This window comes from Balaenoptera physalus (genome assembly GCF_965194825.1).
Source record: "Balaenoptera physalus genome assembly, chromosome: 6".
Classification (NCBI taxonomy): Eukaryota; Metazoa; Chordata; class Mammalia; order Artiodactyla; family Balaenopteridae; genus Balaenoptera; species Balaenoptera physalus.
Genome location: NC_138885.1, coordinates 64,684,157 through 64,699,157, shown reverse-complemented (window position 1 = coordinate 64,699,157; position 15,001 = coordinate 64,684,157). Strand labels below are relative to the sequence as shown.

Genomic DNA, 15,001 nt, shown 5'->3' with positions numbered 1-15,001 from the left:
TTTCTTTTTTCATTAAAATTAGAAATATTTGTAACTGAAGCTACATTAAATGAGGAAATTTCAGAGAATTTAGTGTATCTATTTTAGAAAACTCTCCCCAAAATTTTAGAAAAGTTCATCTTCACTTAAATTTATTTATTTTTCTTTTTTTTTTACTTAAATTTATTTTGAAGGTTTCTATGTATCATCTAATGCCTAATTTACATTAAATATCTCTGCAACAAGTAGTGGTTGTTTCATTTTAAAATAACTGAAATAATCTTAAGGTCAGGTGGAATATGAACAACATACTTAGTTTTAGTTTTTTAATCTGTGAACGTTTGTTTTTCTTTATGATACTTAGAATATTCCTTTCAGTTTAAGCCTTAGATAAAGGTGTAATAGACTTTATATCTCTATTATCTGCTTTACGATGAAATAATATTTATATTTTCAAAGTAAATTTCAGAACTATTAATTTTTTGAGATAAAGGATTTTAAAAAAAATATCAGAAGATAAATTATTAAGAGACAGTGCTAATGAAAAACAAATATTTAAATAACCTCTATTCCACATGGTATAGATTTATAACGGTAGTGGTACACATTTAGGCCAAGGCAATCTGGATTTGTTTACTTACTCAATAAATAGTTATTCAAAAATATTATAAAATTGGGCATTTGTAGAACTTTTCACTGAAATTTGGTATGTTCTTGTTTTTTAAGTAGTATTTAAATTTATATTGACAAGAGGTATGTGTGTAATGGGTGATTTTATTTGTTTTGGTGTCTAATTTTTTTAAATGTTCTAAAAATTGTATATTTTGAGACATGAAAAATATTTATCAAAATGTTTAAATGAATGTTAAAGTAAATTTCTTTAGGATTTGCCTAGGTCTGCTCTGATAACTAAGGATCTGCCACAGCTATTCATAAAATTTTTGTTTTAAGAGTCTCTTTAAAATTGTAGTGGGATTTATCCAAAGTGAGTGGTCAGACTGTGTGTGTGTGTGTGTGTGTGTGTGTGTGTGTATTCCAAATGTTGTCAGGTCTCAGAATAATCAGTAGTTCTGTCTTCTACCTTTCTTCCTCTTTTAACTGTTGTGAAATATCTCCATTTCATTTGTTTTGTACTAGTAAATTATTCCCTCGTAAATTAAAATTTGGATGTACCAGAAATAAAACTTTCAGCTCATTTTGTGTTATAAGTCAGTTTCAGACTACTTTGCAGTCATTTTCAGTTTAGACATTATAAAAATAGATTTCTTGTGGTACAGAATAAAAGTCAGCATCTCGTTAGGTATATAGATTTTCATGTGGAGGATGGTTTCTTGAAATAGGCTTTTGCCGTATCTCTTTCTATCTTTCAGGCATTGAAAAGAGCACTTTGGTCTTTTAACTCAGTGGTACTTTATAATACACTATTCTTCCCATCACTGTAAAAAATTGGTGCATGAGTAAAAATATCTTTTTTATATCACAAATAAATTGAGCTTGTTATAGTCCCCTCTCTTCATTTTCAGGAAGAGGCAGAAATCCAGGCAGAACTTGAACGTTTGGAAAGAGTCAGAAATCTTCACATTCGAGAGCTCAAAAGAATAAATAATGAAGATAATTCACAGTAAGTCATTATTTGTATTTCACAGTTTTCCATGATAAAAATTTTTTCTCCCCTTGGAGATCATAAACACAGTATTTCCTTGTTGGGGGGCTTCTCATCATAGACCTAAAGTCCTTCCCATGGCTCAGAAGGCCTCGTATGATCTGATCTCTGGCCACCTCACCACCCCATCTCTCTCATCCTCCCCTCACTTATATGTCGTAGACACACTGGCCCCCTCAAACATGTCTGACTCGTTCCCTCAAGGCTTTTGTGCTTGCCATTTCCTCTTCCTGAAATGTTCGTCCTCTAAATATCTGAGTGGCTTACTCCTTATTTCACTCCCAGTGGTCATTAGAGAAGCCACCCTGTCTAAAATAGCAGTCCTTGCCTCACTCCATCCCCTATCTCAGTATCCTTGCCTTACTTTATTTTTCTTAGCACTTACCACTATTTGGAATTACAAATTTTTTTTTTTTCGGTTATTTTATCTGTTTCCTTTCACTAGAATGTAAGCTACATGAGAGCAGGGACTTAGTTTTGTTCTTGCTGTATCCCCAGAACCTAGACCAGTGCCTGGCATATGGTAGGCACAGAATAAATATTTGTTAACTAAATACCAAAGTTAATATTATAGTAGTGAGGAAAAAATTATTTCAACCAAAGGGATTTCAGTAAGCCATGTATCCAGCATTATGTAAAAACTGGAGAAGAAATAGAAAAGTAGTTTAAGTTATAGTTAGTCTCTGTCCTTAATCCCTAATTATCAAAATGACATTAAATGCTAAAGGAATTCAAAGAATAGAAAATATATGTGGACTGGTGGGAACTTTATGAAGAAGACAGAAATTAAGCAAGGCATTAATTGGATTTAGTCAGTGTAGAGGACAGGAAGGATGTCTTTTTACACTTTGAGACTTATGTAATTTAAATGTTCATGACCTAATACGAGTGTCAGAATTGGAAGTGGCCTATTTCTGCTGTGAAATACAAATATCTTGCTTAAAAGAAGGCCTATTTATGATCATCTTTGTATGAACACAATCATTCCAGTGTATAATGTCAATGAAATAATATAGTTATGTAATATCCTTAATTGTACCAGATGAAAATTCTGATACAGCAGATAAGACAAAACTAATTTAAAATTGGCTCTTCTGAAAATTATGTCCAAACTTGTTTGTGGATATTACTTAATCCACTTGATGAAAATTAAATAAATTGTTACAGCTTTACACTTTTCTTTTCTTTTTTTCTTCTTTTGGCTGCGTGGCTTGCAGGATTTTAGTTCCCCGGCCAGGGATTGAACCTGGGTCACGGCAGTGCAAGTGCCAAGTCCTAACCACTGGACCACGAGGGAATTCCCTACATTTTGCTTTAAAACTAACAGAAATCTCTTTTATTTATAAGTTCTCAGGAAAAGCTTAAATTATCAAAGCTGTGTTGATATTGAATAAAATATCGTGTGTTTGCATCTGGAATTATAAAGCTATCATTGATTTATTTTTTTTCCTTAAATATCAAGAGTGCACATTTTGGAACCACATTTTTCTGCTAAGCCCTGCCATGTATTAGCTGTTGGCCTTGGACAAGTTACTTAACCTTTCTGTGCAGTAGTGCCCTCATCTGTAAAATAGAGGTAGTAGCAGGGCCTACTTCAAAGGGTTGGTTAAGAACCAAATGAGATAATACAGAAGAGTGCTTAATGTATAGCAGGTACAATAAGCTTTAAATAGTAATAGCAGTATTGTCTGTGGTGGTTTTTTTTTAAAGCATTTCTTTTTTGATTAGGAATTAAAATTTTATTTATAAAAGGCAAAGGCTGTAAAATTTCACCATGGATGAAAGCCAGTTTATAAATATAATTATTTTTAATCATATGTCAATATTATAAAACTTGATTAACTATAACTCCCAAAATGAAAGTATATTTTTCCAAGGGAAGTAATTCCTGCTGAATAGATATGGGATTTCATAAAGCTCTTAGTAATACAATAGTCAGTAGGTCTTTATCACAGTGCTATAATTGGTCATTGAACCTGAATATTCGGCTGTAAATGTTAAGCTTTGTGAACACCAGAGCGTTAAGATGGGTCATAGTCATGCAGTTAGAGAAGGAAAAGAAGTATGGAATGGAATTCAAAATTAGCAGAAGAGTAGCTGAAAAAGAAGTAGCTGGGAGTAGAATAAGAGAGCTAACTTTGTTGTGGACGAAACCTTTTTGTGGGTGTTTTCATGTGCCTGAGTGTTTTTTTCCCCACCCTTAAGGTTCAAAGATCACCCAACGTTAAATGAAAGATATTTATTACTCCATCTGCTTGGTAGAGGTGGCTTTAGTGAAGTGTATAAGGTAATGTACATTTTTTTTCCTGTTCTTCATACTAATATGACAAAGATATAGGAGTATGTGGTTAAGAAGTACATGTCTTTTTATTGATTTTATGATTTTTTGACTGGTTTTATGTCCTCTCATTACAAAAAATAGTCTGTGGTGGCTTATGTTGTCTTATCTCAAGAGTCTAAAAACTATCCTTGTGCCTTTGCAGTCCCTCTGATATTTGGTACCTGGTTATCACTAGCCAGTCTCATACAAGTAATAACAGCCATTAGAATCAAGATAGGCAGGTAGCCATTTAATATAGTACATTTATGGAAAGGTTGTATGCCTTAATTTAAACATGTGTCACAAGTCTTACACGTCCTGAATTTACCCTAATTTCTACCTATTTTAAGGCCGTTTCTCAAATGTATATTTATAAATGTAGAAATATTTACTCATCATGTTTAATGCTTTATACCTTACTTTTTTTCCACTTTGTTATCTTTCAGCCCAACCTTTAAATATTGTAGTTCCTAAGGTCTCATCATTCTTGTTCTCCTTTTCAAATATATCCCCCTCCCATTCACTAAGTTATCACCTATTTGATTTCAGATACAGATGTATAGATACATAGCTATCTACCCCACACTTTCCTTCTGAGCCCCATACCTGCTGGTTTATATGACTTAGTCTGTTCACCTCATGTGGATGCTTCATAAGCACTGCAAACTCACATCTGAAATAGAAGTTATCTCTTCTCCCAACCCCCCCCCCTTTTTAACATTGCTCCCTACTTTAATACACAGCACTGCCATTTATCTGCCCAGTCCCCCAAGTGAAAAACATAAAAGCCATCCTTCAATTCACGTTGCCCTTACTCCCTTCCCCCAACATAACCAGTCCCTGGTGTCTGTCATTATTAATGTCATTAAGCTCTCCTAAATCCAGCAATGACCCTTCTCCCTCTCTCTTAGCTCAGGGCCTCATTGTCTCTTGTTGCATTGCTGCCCAAGTCTCCTAGCTGATCACCTTTTTCTGGGCATTGAGTTTCTCCAGTTCATTTGTATATGCTGCAGCTAGAGTGGCCTTGTTATAAAATGCAGTCTGATCATCTCACTCCCCTGCTTATAAGCCCCAGTGGCTTCCCATTTGCTCTTAGCATAAAGTCATATGAAGGTCATAGTCTCACCTTAAACTTCAATTCCTATAGAAGGCTTCCCTGTTATAGTCTGCCTTTGATTAGCTCCTTGTAACACTTGGTGCTTCATTATGTATTGGTATAGTCAGTGATTAAGACCTTGGGTTCTGAAGCCAGACAGGCTGGGTTTGAATCCTGGCTAATTCTGACTGCTGTTTACTAACTGTATAAACTTGGGCTTATTGCTTACCATCCTCTGCCTGTCTTCACCTGGGAATGCTAATAGTACCTACATCATAGGATCATTATAGTGATTAAACAAACTATCATCACAGGAAAATCACATAGAACTTTGTTGCTGAGAAAATGTAAGCTCATTAGATTGTTATTAGAAATCCTCTCTGTTCAACGAGACAACCTGTATCCAGTTCTGACTCTGGGGGAAATTATGGGATTTAGATTCAGAGAACTTCATTTCTGATCTTGGTTCAACCATGAACTATTTTTTGTTTTGTTAACTTGGACGAGCATTAAGTGTTACCCATCAAGAGTGATCTGTAAGCTCTCTTCCAATTCCTATTTCTCTGATTCTAATGGTAGTTCATCCTCAGGCACTTAATGGTTGAGTAGTCTTACTCAGGCCACAAGGTAGAAAAGAAGGTCATAATGTTGCTCACTGTGGATCTAAAAATCACCAAAAGTATAGTTAGCTAGCGCTGGCTCCGCCTAGAAGTTGCCCGGCTTCTGAGCCTACTGATAGCTTTCATGACGGTCTTCCGCCACTGCCCAATAGTATTTCCATTGTTTTTAGCCCCATAGATAGGGTCTAAAAGGAACTTTTCTTTTGGAAGAAAAGGCTTCTGTAGAAATTAGAAAATGCAGATTGTGGGCCCCTAATGACTTGAACCCTCAGTACTGACTTAAATACTAATGACAGCCCCTCCAACCCCTTCAGGTCCTTTCATTGTTGCCAGGTCGCTTGGTAAACAAAGTAGCAGACTGTAAGTCAAAAAATTGACTCTTCTCTATACCAAGGTGGAAAACATTGAATCAGTTGCTCAGTGATTACCATCTTAACTTTATGGGAAGGTATACTTTACTCTCCTAATTTTGGGAGAAAGATGTGTCATATACATTTATTATAATCAATATACACGGATGATAACTTTATTAGTACTAAGAATTTTATTTTCTCTTATTTTTACTATGATTGCCTTTGAGTTTTATAAAAGCTTTTTTGCTTTCTCTCACATGAACTTTTATTTTCATTCTTTTCTATTATATTTCTTAAAACTTAACTTTTAATAGTATGTAATGAGCTAATGTTTATTGGATATTTATTATGGATCATATATTATTCTAAACACTTTATATGTTTCACCCCATTTAGTCGACAACCCAAACTTTATGAGACTGAGGCTATTAGAGAGGGTATTAAGCACAAAGTCATGCAGCTAATAAGTTCATCTGACTCCAAAGTGAATATTCTTAATTACTGCATCCTATATTATTTCTGATCTCATGCTTTTATAATTTCGTGACAAGCAGTTTACCCCTACTGCTTATTTTAAGGTTAAATTGATAGAGGGAGTGGGAACTAGGAACCTTCTTCCTAATAAATATGTAAGCTTTTAGTGTTTTCTTAAGGGAGTGCTTTTGTGTAAAAGTCACAGTTGAACCTAAATTATTAAATTCCTCTTTAATGATATTCATTTTTTTAAAAAACATTTATAAGTCACCTGAAGCCTTAAAATATTGATCATTCTTTATTTAAGAAATAGTCTGGTCATTTGAACAAACCAGTATAAAACCTTTTTTGAGCCCAGATTAAGGAAATATTGCTGATAGAGTTAGGTGTGATAATTAATGGTTATGGTTATGTTTAAACAGTTTCATAATAAAAGTTTAGAATTTTTTTAAAACAGTTGGGAAATTCTTAGGAACTTGTTAATTTTCAAATAAGGAGGGAAAAAAAAGGTGGAGTTGCTAGGAAAGGATACAGGAACCCACCAAAAAAGTATTACAGCTGCCTGTTTTCCTGGCTGCTTACTGCTACTACCAGTATAGAGAAGAACATCTGTATTAAAAACAGATAGCTTGGGACTTCCCTGGTGGCACAGTGGTTAAGAATCCACCTGCCAGTGCAAGGGACACGGGTTTGATCCCTGGTCCGGGAAGATCCCACGTGCCGCGGAGCAGCTAGGCCCGTGCACCACAACGACTGAGCCTGCGAGCCACAACTACTGAGCCCATGCACCGCAACTTCTGAGCCCGTGTGCTACAACTACTGAAGTCCTCGCATCTAGAGCCCGTGCTCTGCAACAAGAGAAGCCCGCGCACCACAACGATGAGTAGCCCCCACTTGCTGCAACTAGAGAAAGGCCGTGCACAGCAACAAAGACCCAACGCAGCCAAAAAAAAAAAAAACAAAACCCAGAGAGCTTTATTGTTTTATCTTGATTCAGTATATTGGCACTTATAAAACTTGAACGTGAAAATTCACATTAAGGTTTTCTCTGATTTAGCACCATGGAATTTGTTTCTTGTTTCTGATAATAAATGTGCCACTGAACTATATATAACCTTAGCAGAGATGACTACCAAAAATCGTAATGTGTATTCTCATTCCATATTATTGCAAAAATTATCACTCAAAAGAAAAAAATCTCTTCAGCTATTCAGTTGGTCTTTGGTCCAAACTCTTCTATTCCTTGAATCCTAGGCTTTTGACCTTTATGAACAAAGATATGCTGCTGTGAAGATCCATCAGCTTAATAAAAGCTGGAGGGATGAGAAGAAGGAAAACTACCACAAGTAAATATTAATTCTTTATGATTTTTATCAATTTTGAAAATATATTTAATCGTCACGGAGAATTAATATATTCTCTTTCTCGTAGACATGCCTGCAGAGAGTATAGAATACACAAAGAACTGGATCACCCCAGAATAGTTAAACTCTATGATTATTTCTCCTTGGATACAGATACGTAAGTGAATATAAAAGGATTTATTTTTTAAGAAAAGACATGTTGGCTTTTGCTTCCCCTATTCCATAGTGATGATATAAATACTCTTCATTTGTCCATTGTGATTCTGAATTATTGGATAATATTTTATGTCTGATTTTTTTCTCCTCTCCATTGTAGGTTTTGTACAGTGTTAGAATACTGTGAAGGCAATGACTTGGATTTCTATCTGAAGCAACATAAATTAATGTCAGAGAAAGAAGCTAGGTCTATTGTAATGCAGATTGTAAATGCACTAAGATATCTCAATGAAATCAAACCCCCTATTATACATTATGATCTTAAACCAGGTAATCAATAAAATTTTTGTCTAAATAATTTAAGCTTTAAAGATTGTAATTTTTAAATGTCATACTTATTAAGTTATCTGAAAATACGCTTTTTGGTTTAGTTTTTAAAAGTCAGTAGAATACTAGTGGTAGTATCTGAAGTGTTTTTAAAATTTTTATCACTACATTTTAAAACTATATTTTAAATGTATATTTTAATTATATTAAATTTTTACATATGTATGTCAAGTGTATTATTTATTTCCCAAAAGTCCAGCTTTAGTAGTAAAGATAATGTTTTTCATTTATGTATCATTAAAAGAACTTTATACTTTGTTCTTAGGAAACATCCTTCTGGTAGATGGAACAGCATGTGGAGAAATCAAAATAACTGATTTTGGTCTGTCCAAGATTATGGATGATGACAGCTATGGTGTAGATGGAATGGATCTAACTTCCCAAGGGGCAGGCACTTACTGGTAAGTGTATTATTAAAAACACCAAAATTATCTAGTTAGTGCCCAGTCTTTTTAATGAGAGTTTATTTTTGCATACCTTTGAGATTACTGTGGTGTGATGAGAGTACTGATATGAAGTCTCTGAGTTGAGAGACTACTGTCATCAGTCTGTTTTCTCATCTGGTCTTAACTGTAACTATCAGCAAACCGGAGGAAGAAAAACTTGGCATCAGCACATGACTACCAGCTAGTTCCCTACCAGCCAGAAACTCCTAACATGGAGAATTTGTGAATCTTGTTCTATAATGTTAGAGTGATGTTTATCATGAGTAATGATACTTTTAATATAATATCTTAGCTATTAAAAGCAATAACTAATAAGCATTAAGCCCTCCCTGTAGAGGTTCTGTGGTTACAGTTTTTGTTTAAGATGGATGTTTTGTCGATAATGAATGAAAGAGAAATTTGGTACAATCTTGGTCTTTGGCCTTAACGCTCAAAAATCTTTTTAATAACTTCATACATACAGATATAAATCTAGATAGAACCATAGATTCACTGATATGAGTCTAAATGAATGTCATTCCCTTCAGAGTTACCTACGTGTTGACAAAAATTACTTCAGTGTGAATTTTCGAAGTTAGTATCAAATTTGCCAAAGTGGAGAACATAGACTATAAAATTTCAAAACAAATTTAGTTTTCAGAATAAATTAGTTTAGCAAAAGGAGTGAAATCTTAAATGGAAGGGAGATAACTACTCAGCTTCACTGAGCAGGATGGTGACTACAAACATAAATGTGACATTAGAGTTTTTAGAACAATCTTCACATAGCCTGGGCAGTAATAACCAATTCTATAAAATGCCACAGGTTTATGTGGACTTCACTTCTCAGAATAAGGATTAGTCATGTTCCATGTATTCATTTAAAGCCAGTTTAGAGTTTCAAATTATGCTCGTGGCATTTTTTTAGGAATATAAATGAAGATAATGTATCATAATTTTCTTTCAATATATATTCTTTCTTTAAAAATCTATCATTCAAACTAATAACTCCTTAAAAGTCAGTACCCTCAGTCAGTAGTCTTTAGACTTTTAGCAACAAGGCTCCTTTTTTCACCACAAAAATCTTAGAATCCTAATAAAACCAACAAAAATAAGGCTTCTTGGTAGAACCCTGTATTCTGTGGCAGACAGCTTGAAAACCATGTTCTAAGTAATAGCTCATCCTTCCTCTGCAGAGACTCCCACCTTACTGTTTCCCTCTCACTCTGGCTTCCCTAGTGTAGGGCAGGGCAAGGAAACTTCCCCCTGACAGATGGGCATGAGACAGGGAAGCGTATGTTTAGGGTGCTGTGCAGGAAGCAGATATAGTCGTGGCATTTCCATGTTAGGAACCTGGAATTATATACTTCTTGTAGAAACAGCGTTCCACAAAATGGTTATAGTTTTTTATTCATATTAGTTTTTTAGCTATGTATTTGGTAAACGATGTCCTATACAAACTTTTAGAATATAGGTATGTAGTGCTTTTACACATCATCCCCAGAAGCTTAAACTATTTGTCAGTATCACTTAGAAGAAAACGAGTTTTGTTTCTCCCTTCCTCTTGGGTCTCAAATGCAAGCATCCACTACATCCTGCTGGTCATTTTCCCCGAGTAGCTTTGGTATCTATTCCTACACTTCCTCTCCTTGCTTATACCCTTTTACCTTGAGAGACGGTATAGCACAGTGTTTAAGAGTCATTCTTGTTTCAGTTACACACACATAAACCTACAGAAAATATATACTTTTATTCATAAAACAAATCTGGCTTTTTACTTGATTTGGAGGGTAGGAAGGGATTTACATCACAAATAAGTTATTGGTCATCTGTGAATGTTCTGCTGAAATTTAAACGATTTTAGCATAGTGAGTATAAAACTAAAAAAAAGTAGCTTCCCATTTAGCTGTATTATTCCTTTTCAGGACTTTGTAGTTTAGTTTATCTAAATTTTTGAAGTGTGAGATGCTTGCATCCTGATGGAGCTTTTTATCAATACATATAACCTAAGGTTATAAGTAAAAATTTATTTTTACTTATATGTATTTTTACCTTATAAATAAATTTTACAATCTATTTTTACCTTTTCTTTATCTAAAATTATGAATTTATAAATAAAAATAGTATTTTTGAATGCTCCATATATTTCTGATGCTGCTACTGTTTAAAACTACAATGAATTAACGCTGTAATGGAGGTAACATCTGCCTGGAGGGAAGCAGAGAAGGCTTGTGAAAGTTGGGCGGGTCTTGAAGAAGAAAGGCATAAGAGGTTGTCATATTCAGAAGCATGTGGGGGAAGCACAGTGTAGTGGAACCAAGTGAATCGGCTTTGCCTAGCCAGTTTGAGGGGCTGGGGTTCAGGAGAAGAGATTTTGGAAATTTAAGTTGCTGCTAGATTAGGACAGGTCTCGTATTACAAGCAAGAGATACGAGGTCTTGCCTGGGCAGTGAGTGAGGTTGAGGTTCTTTAAACAAAAGAACTGGCTGATCAGATGTGTATTTTAGGAAGAGAACTGCCTACAGTTTGAAGATTGGTGAAGGGGGATAGGAGAGGATTTCTTCTATTAGTAGATACTTACTTACTCAGATTAGAACATTGTAATTTCTAATGATAATTTGTCACTTCTGTAGATCATACACTACAGAAATGTATATAAGTTGACCCTTGAACAGTGCAGGGGCACCGGCCCTCTGCACAGTCAAAAATCTGAGTATAGCTTGGAGTTGCCCTTCATATACGTGGTTCCTACACATGCCCGAAATTCAACCAATCAGGGATTGTGTAGTGCTGCAGTATTTACTATGGAAAAAAATCCTCATATAAGTGGACCCGTGCAGTTTGACCCGTGTTGGAAAAGGGTCAACTGTATACTACACACTTTAACCACAAAGTTGTTTGTTTTGGCTCTAAAGTCAAATGATACAGGGATATAAATGCTTTAAAAGTTAGGACTTTTTAATCAGTGAAAATCACCTAAGGTTTTCGTATGGATAAAATGAGTGTTCTAAGATTTTACATTTAGAAGGTTTTAAATTATAAATTGTTAATGTCCTTTCCTTTTTTTCTCCCCAAAAAACTAGGTATTTACCTCCTGAGTGTTTTGTAGTTGGAAAGGAACCACCGAAGATTTCCAACAAGGTTGATGTGTGGTCAGTCGGAGTCATCTTCTTTCAGTGTCTTTATGGTAGAAAGGTAAGTTCAAGTATAACAGATTCAGCTATATGGAGATAAGTTGAATTTTCCCCTCTTAAAGTTTCATTAACTTGAAGTCAATTTAGTCAAGAATTCCAAGAATGGAGACCTGGTTGAGGCAACAACAAAAAAACCCAAAGTAACCGTTTATTTGGGGTTAGGAGCAGCCTGGGAAGCAGAAATGCATGAAAGCCCTTGAATTGTGCTCCGCTGGACTACAAAAGCGGGGGAGGGCGCTTATAGGCAAAAACTGCAAGCATACAGAGATTGTCAAGAATCAGGATTGGAGCTGGCAAGAAGTAAGGGTGCTTGTTAAGCAAAGATTGGGGTTTGAAATGATTACATAGTTAGTGGGGGGGACTTTGAAAGTACAAGGTTGCAGCTGGCAGTTGCTAGCAGATACGGTTTTGAAAACATCTAGTGGTTTCCTTTTAGTTTGATACAGTTCAGAAAGTTCAGGTTTTCTGTGATGCAGGAATGTGTCTGAAACCACATCCACAATGGCCACCCAGCTCCATTTTGGATGCCTGAACCATGGTTACTCCATTTAATTTTTTAAATGATCTTAAATATATTATCACTTCCTAAAATTTCTGTGGATCAGAGTTATTTTAATGTCACAACAGCTTCTTTGGCCTGCTCTTTGCCTTTTTTCTTTTAAGGATAAGAAGTAACCTGTTAACAGTGCTAACGTTTTTCTGTTGCTAGGAACAAAGGAGTCAAAACTGTTCATGATCCTCCATTCTCTCCACTTCCTCACCTCCTCTACCCCATTCCCACCCAACACACACAGTTTGGCCTGAGCATGTTTCCCCCTGTGCTTCCTCAGGGAAATTCCATCAAACTTAGTACTAATTTTTCCCAAACCTCTCTTTACATTGAAGTCAGAACTATAAGCTACCATAGATATCCTTATCCCATTCATTCAGTCCCTCCATCAGTGTGAAAAGAGAGATTCAGGGACTTGTCTGGGAATTCACTGCATGTTAGGACCAAACCCAGAGCTGTTTCATTTAAGTTAGTGTGTCATACTCAAGGTATTTTACTCTTTGGACTTTTCACAGATGTTTCCACTACTTCTCCATCATCTCTTCTCTAATTAAACTTAAATTTTAAACATTCAGAATAAAATTTTAAATTTTTTTGTTTTTATTTTTATCTTAATTAATTACTGATATTGCAATGGTATGATTTTTCTATTGCTTAGTCACAATGTTTTGGCTATGCTAAGGATTGATCAGATGCTCTTCCTCAGCCTGCTATCAGTTATAACCTTGTTTCTATGAGAATGCATCCCAGCTTGCAAGTAACTGAGAATAAGATTTTTTTAGAACACAGATCATTTGCATCTTGGGGACTCTCTGATAATATCTCTGTTTAAATATTTTGTGAGATAAATTTCTCAACATTTTATTCATTTTCTTTTTTTTTAAGCCATTTGGTCACAATCAATCTCAACAAGACATTCTTCAAGAAAATACAATATTAAAAGCCACAGATGTCCAGTTCCCTGTAAAACCGGTTGTAAGCAGTGAAGCAAAGGTACTAAATTTATGAAAATAAGCTTTGTGAAGTAAATTTTTGATTTCATAAATTGTGCTTAAAAAAAAGTAAGTACTTGTGAAATAAGTAAGTAAGTAAGTAAAGCAAAAGGGATTGCAGCCACAGGAAAATCTGTCCAGTAGGGGCTGGTGATTTGCTCTGGAGGAGAGTTGCTTTAGGCCTTTGGTTGTGATAGTTTTTAAGGACCCAAATATGGTCTGTGATTCTTTTAAGAAGCCAGGCAAAGGAGAACATAATCTACGATTACATTTACATAAAGTTCAAAAACAAGCAGAACTCAATTATGGTGTTTAAAAGTCAGGATAGCTGTTACCCCAATAGATTGGGGGCAGATCCAGTGCCTGAAAGTGGGCATGAAGAGTCTTTCTTAGGAGTTCTGATAAAGTTCTTTTTCTTGATCTGTTTGCCAGTTATATAGATATATTCACTTTGTGCTGTACACTCTATGCTCAACAGGAAGAAAAAATATTAGGGCAAAATGGCATCATACCCTTTGGCCAAACTAAATTGACAGTAAAGTGGAATGAGGGTGGAAGGAGTGTTTTACAGAAGACAAATTCCAGAAAAAGAAGACTCTAGAATTTTGTAGGGAGAAATGCAGTATTCCACATTCAACACAGTTACAGGCACACCTCAGAGATATTGTGGGTTCGTTTCTGTACCACTGCAATAAAGCGAATATTGCAATAAAGAAGTCACACATAGTTTTTGGTTTCCCGGTGCATATAAAAGTTATGTTTACATTATAATGTAGTCTGTTAAGTGTGCAATAGCATTATGTTTAAAAAAAATAATGTACATACCTTAATTAAAAATACTTGCTTGCTAAAAACTGTTAACCATCCTCTGAGCCTTCAGCCAGTAGTAATCTTTTTGCTTGTGGAGGGTCTTGCCTTGCTGTTGACAGCTGCTGACTGAGCAGGGTGGTGGCTGCTGAGGCAATTTCTTGGACTCTTCCTTTTATGAACCATTTCTCTGTAGCATGCAGTGCTGTTTGAAAGAAGTTCTACTGTGGGTAAAAAGCTTTCAAAATTGGAGTCCTCTTAAACCCTGGCACTGCTTTATGAACTAAGTTTATGTAATATTCTAAATCCTTTGTTGTCATTTCAGCAATTAAGTTTGCAGTCTTACATGGGTGCAGCTCATGACATTCCCCAAACAATTACAATAGTAACAAAAATCACTGATCACCATAACAAATATAATAATGATGGAAAGTTTGAAATATTGCTAGAATTACCAAATGTGACACAGAGACACAAAGTGAGCTGTTGGAAAAATGGTGCGGATAGATTTGCTCAACATGGGGTTGCCACAAACCTTGAATTTGTAAAAAAAAAAAACTGCAGTATTTGCAAAGTGCAGTAGAACAAGGTGTGCCTGTGTTGGAAGTCCTAGCCAGAACA

The 15,001-nt window shown here is 35.3% G+C and overlaps 1 protein-coding gene across 3 annotated transcripts in view; it reads left to right on the top strand.

The window, feature by feature from the left end:
* The window catches only part of TLK1 (tousled like kinase 1), a 196,858-nt gene that overhangs the window by 176,719 nt on the left and 5,138 nt on the right, over window positions 1–15,001 (top strand). For all 3 annotated transcript variants that reach the window (XM_082465376.1, XM_082465375.1, XM_082465374.1), the window contains 8 exons: window positions 1,503–1,600; window positions 3,848–3,929; window positions 7,760–7,851; window positions 7,937–8,026; window positions 8,186–8,355; window positions 8,678–8,813; window positions 11,921–12,032; window positions 13,467–13,574. In XM_082465376.1, the coding sequence (XP_082321502.1) occupies window positions 1,503–1,600; window positions 3,848–3,929; window positions 7,760–7,851; window positions 7,937–8,026; window positions 8,186–8,355; window positions 8,678–8,813; window positions 11,921–12,032; window positions 13,467–13,574 (888 nt within the window). The remainder of the gene's footprint in view (window positions 1–1,502; window positions 1,601–3,847; window positions 3,930–7,759; window positions 7,852–7,936; window positions 8,027–8,185; window positions 8,356–8,677; window positions 8,814–11,920; window positions 12,033–13,466; window positions 13,575–15,001) is intronic.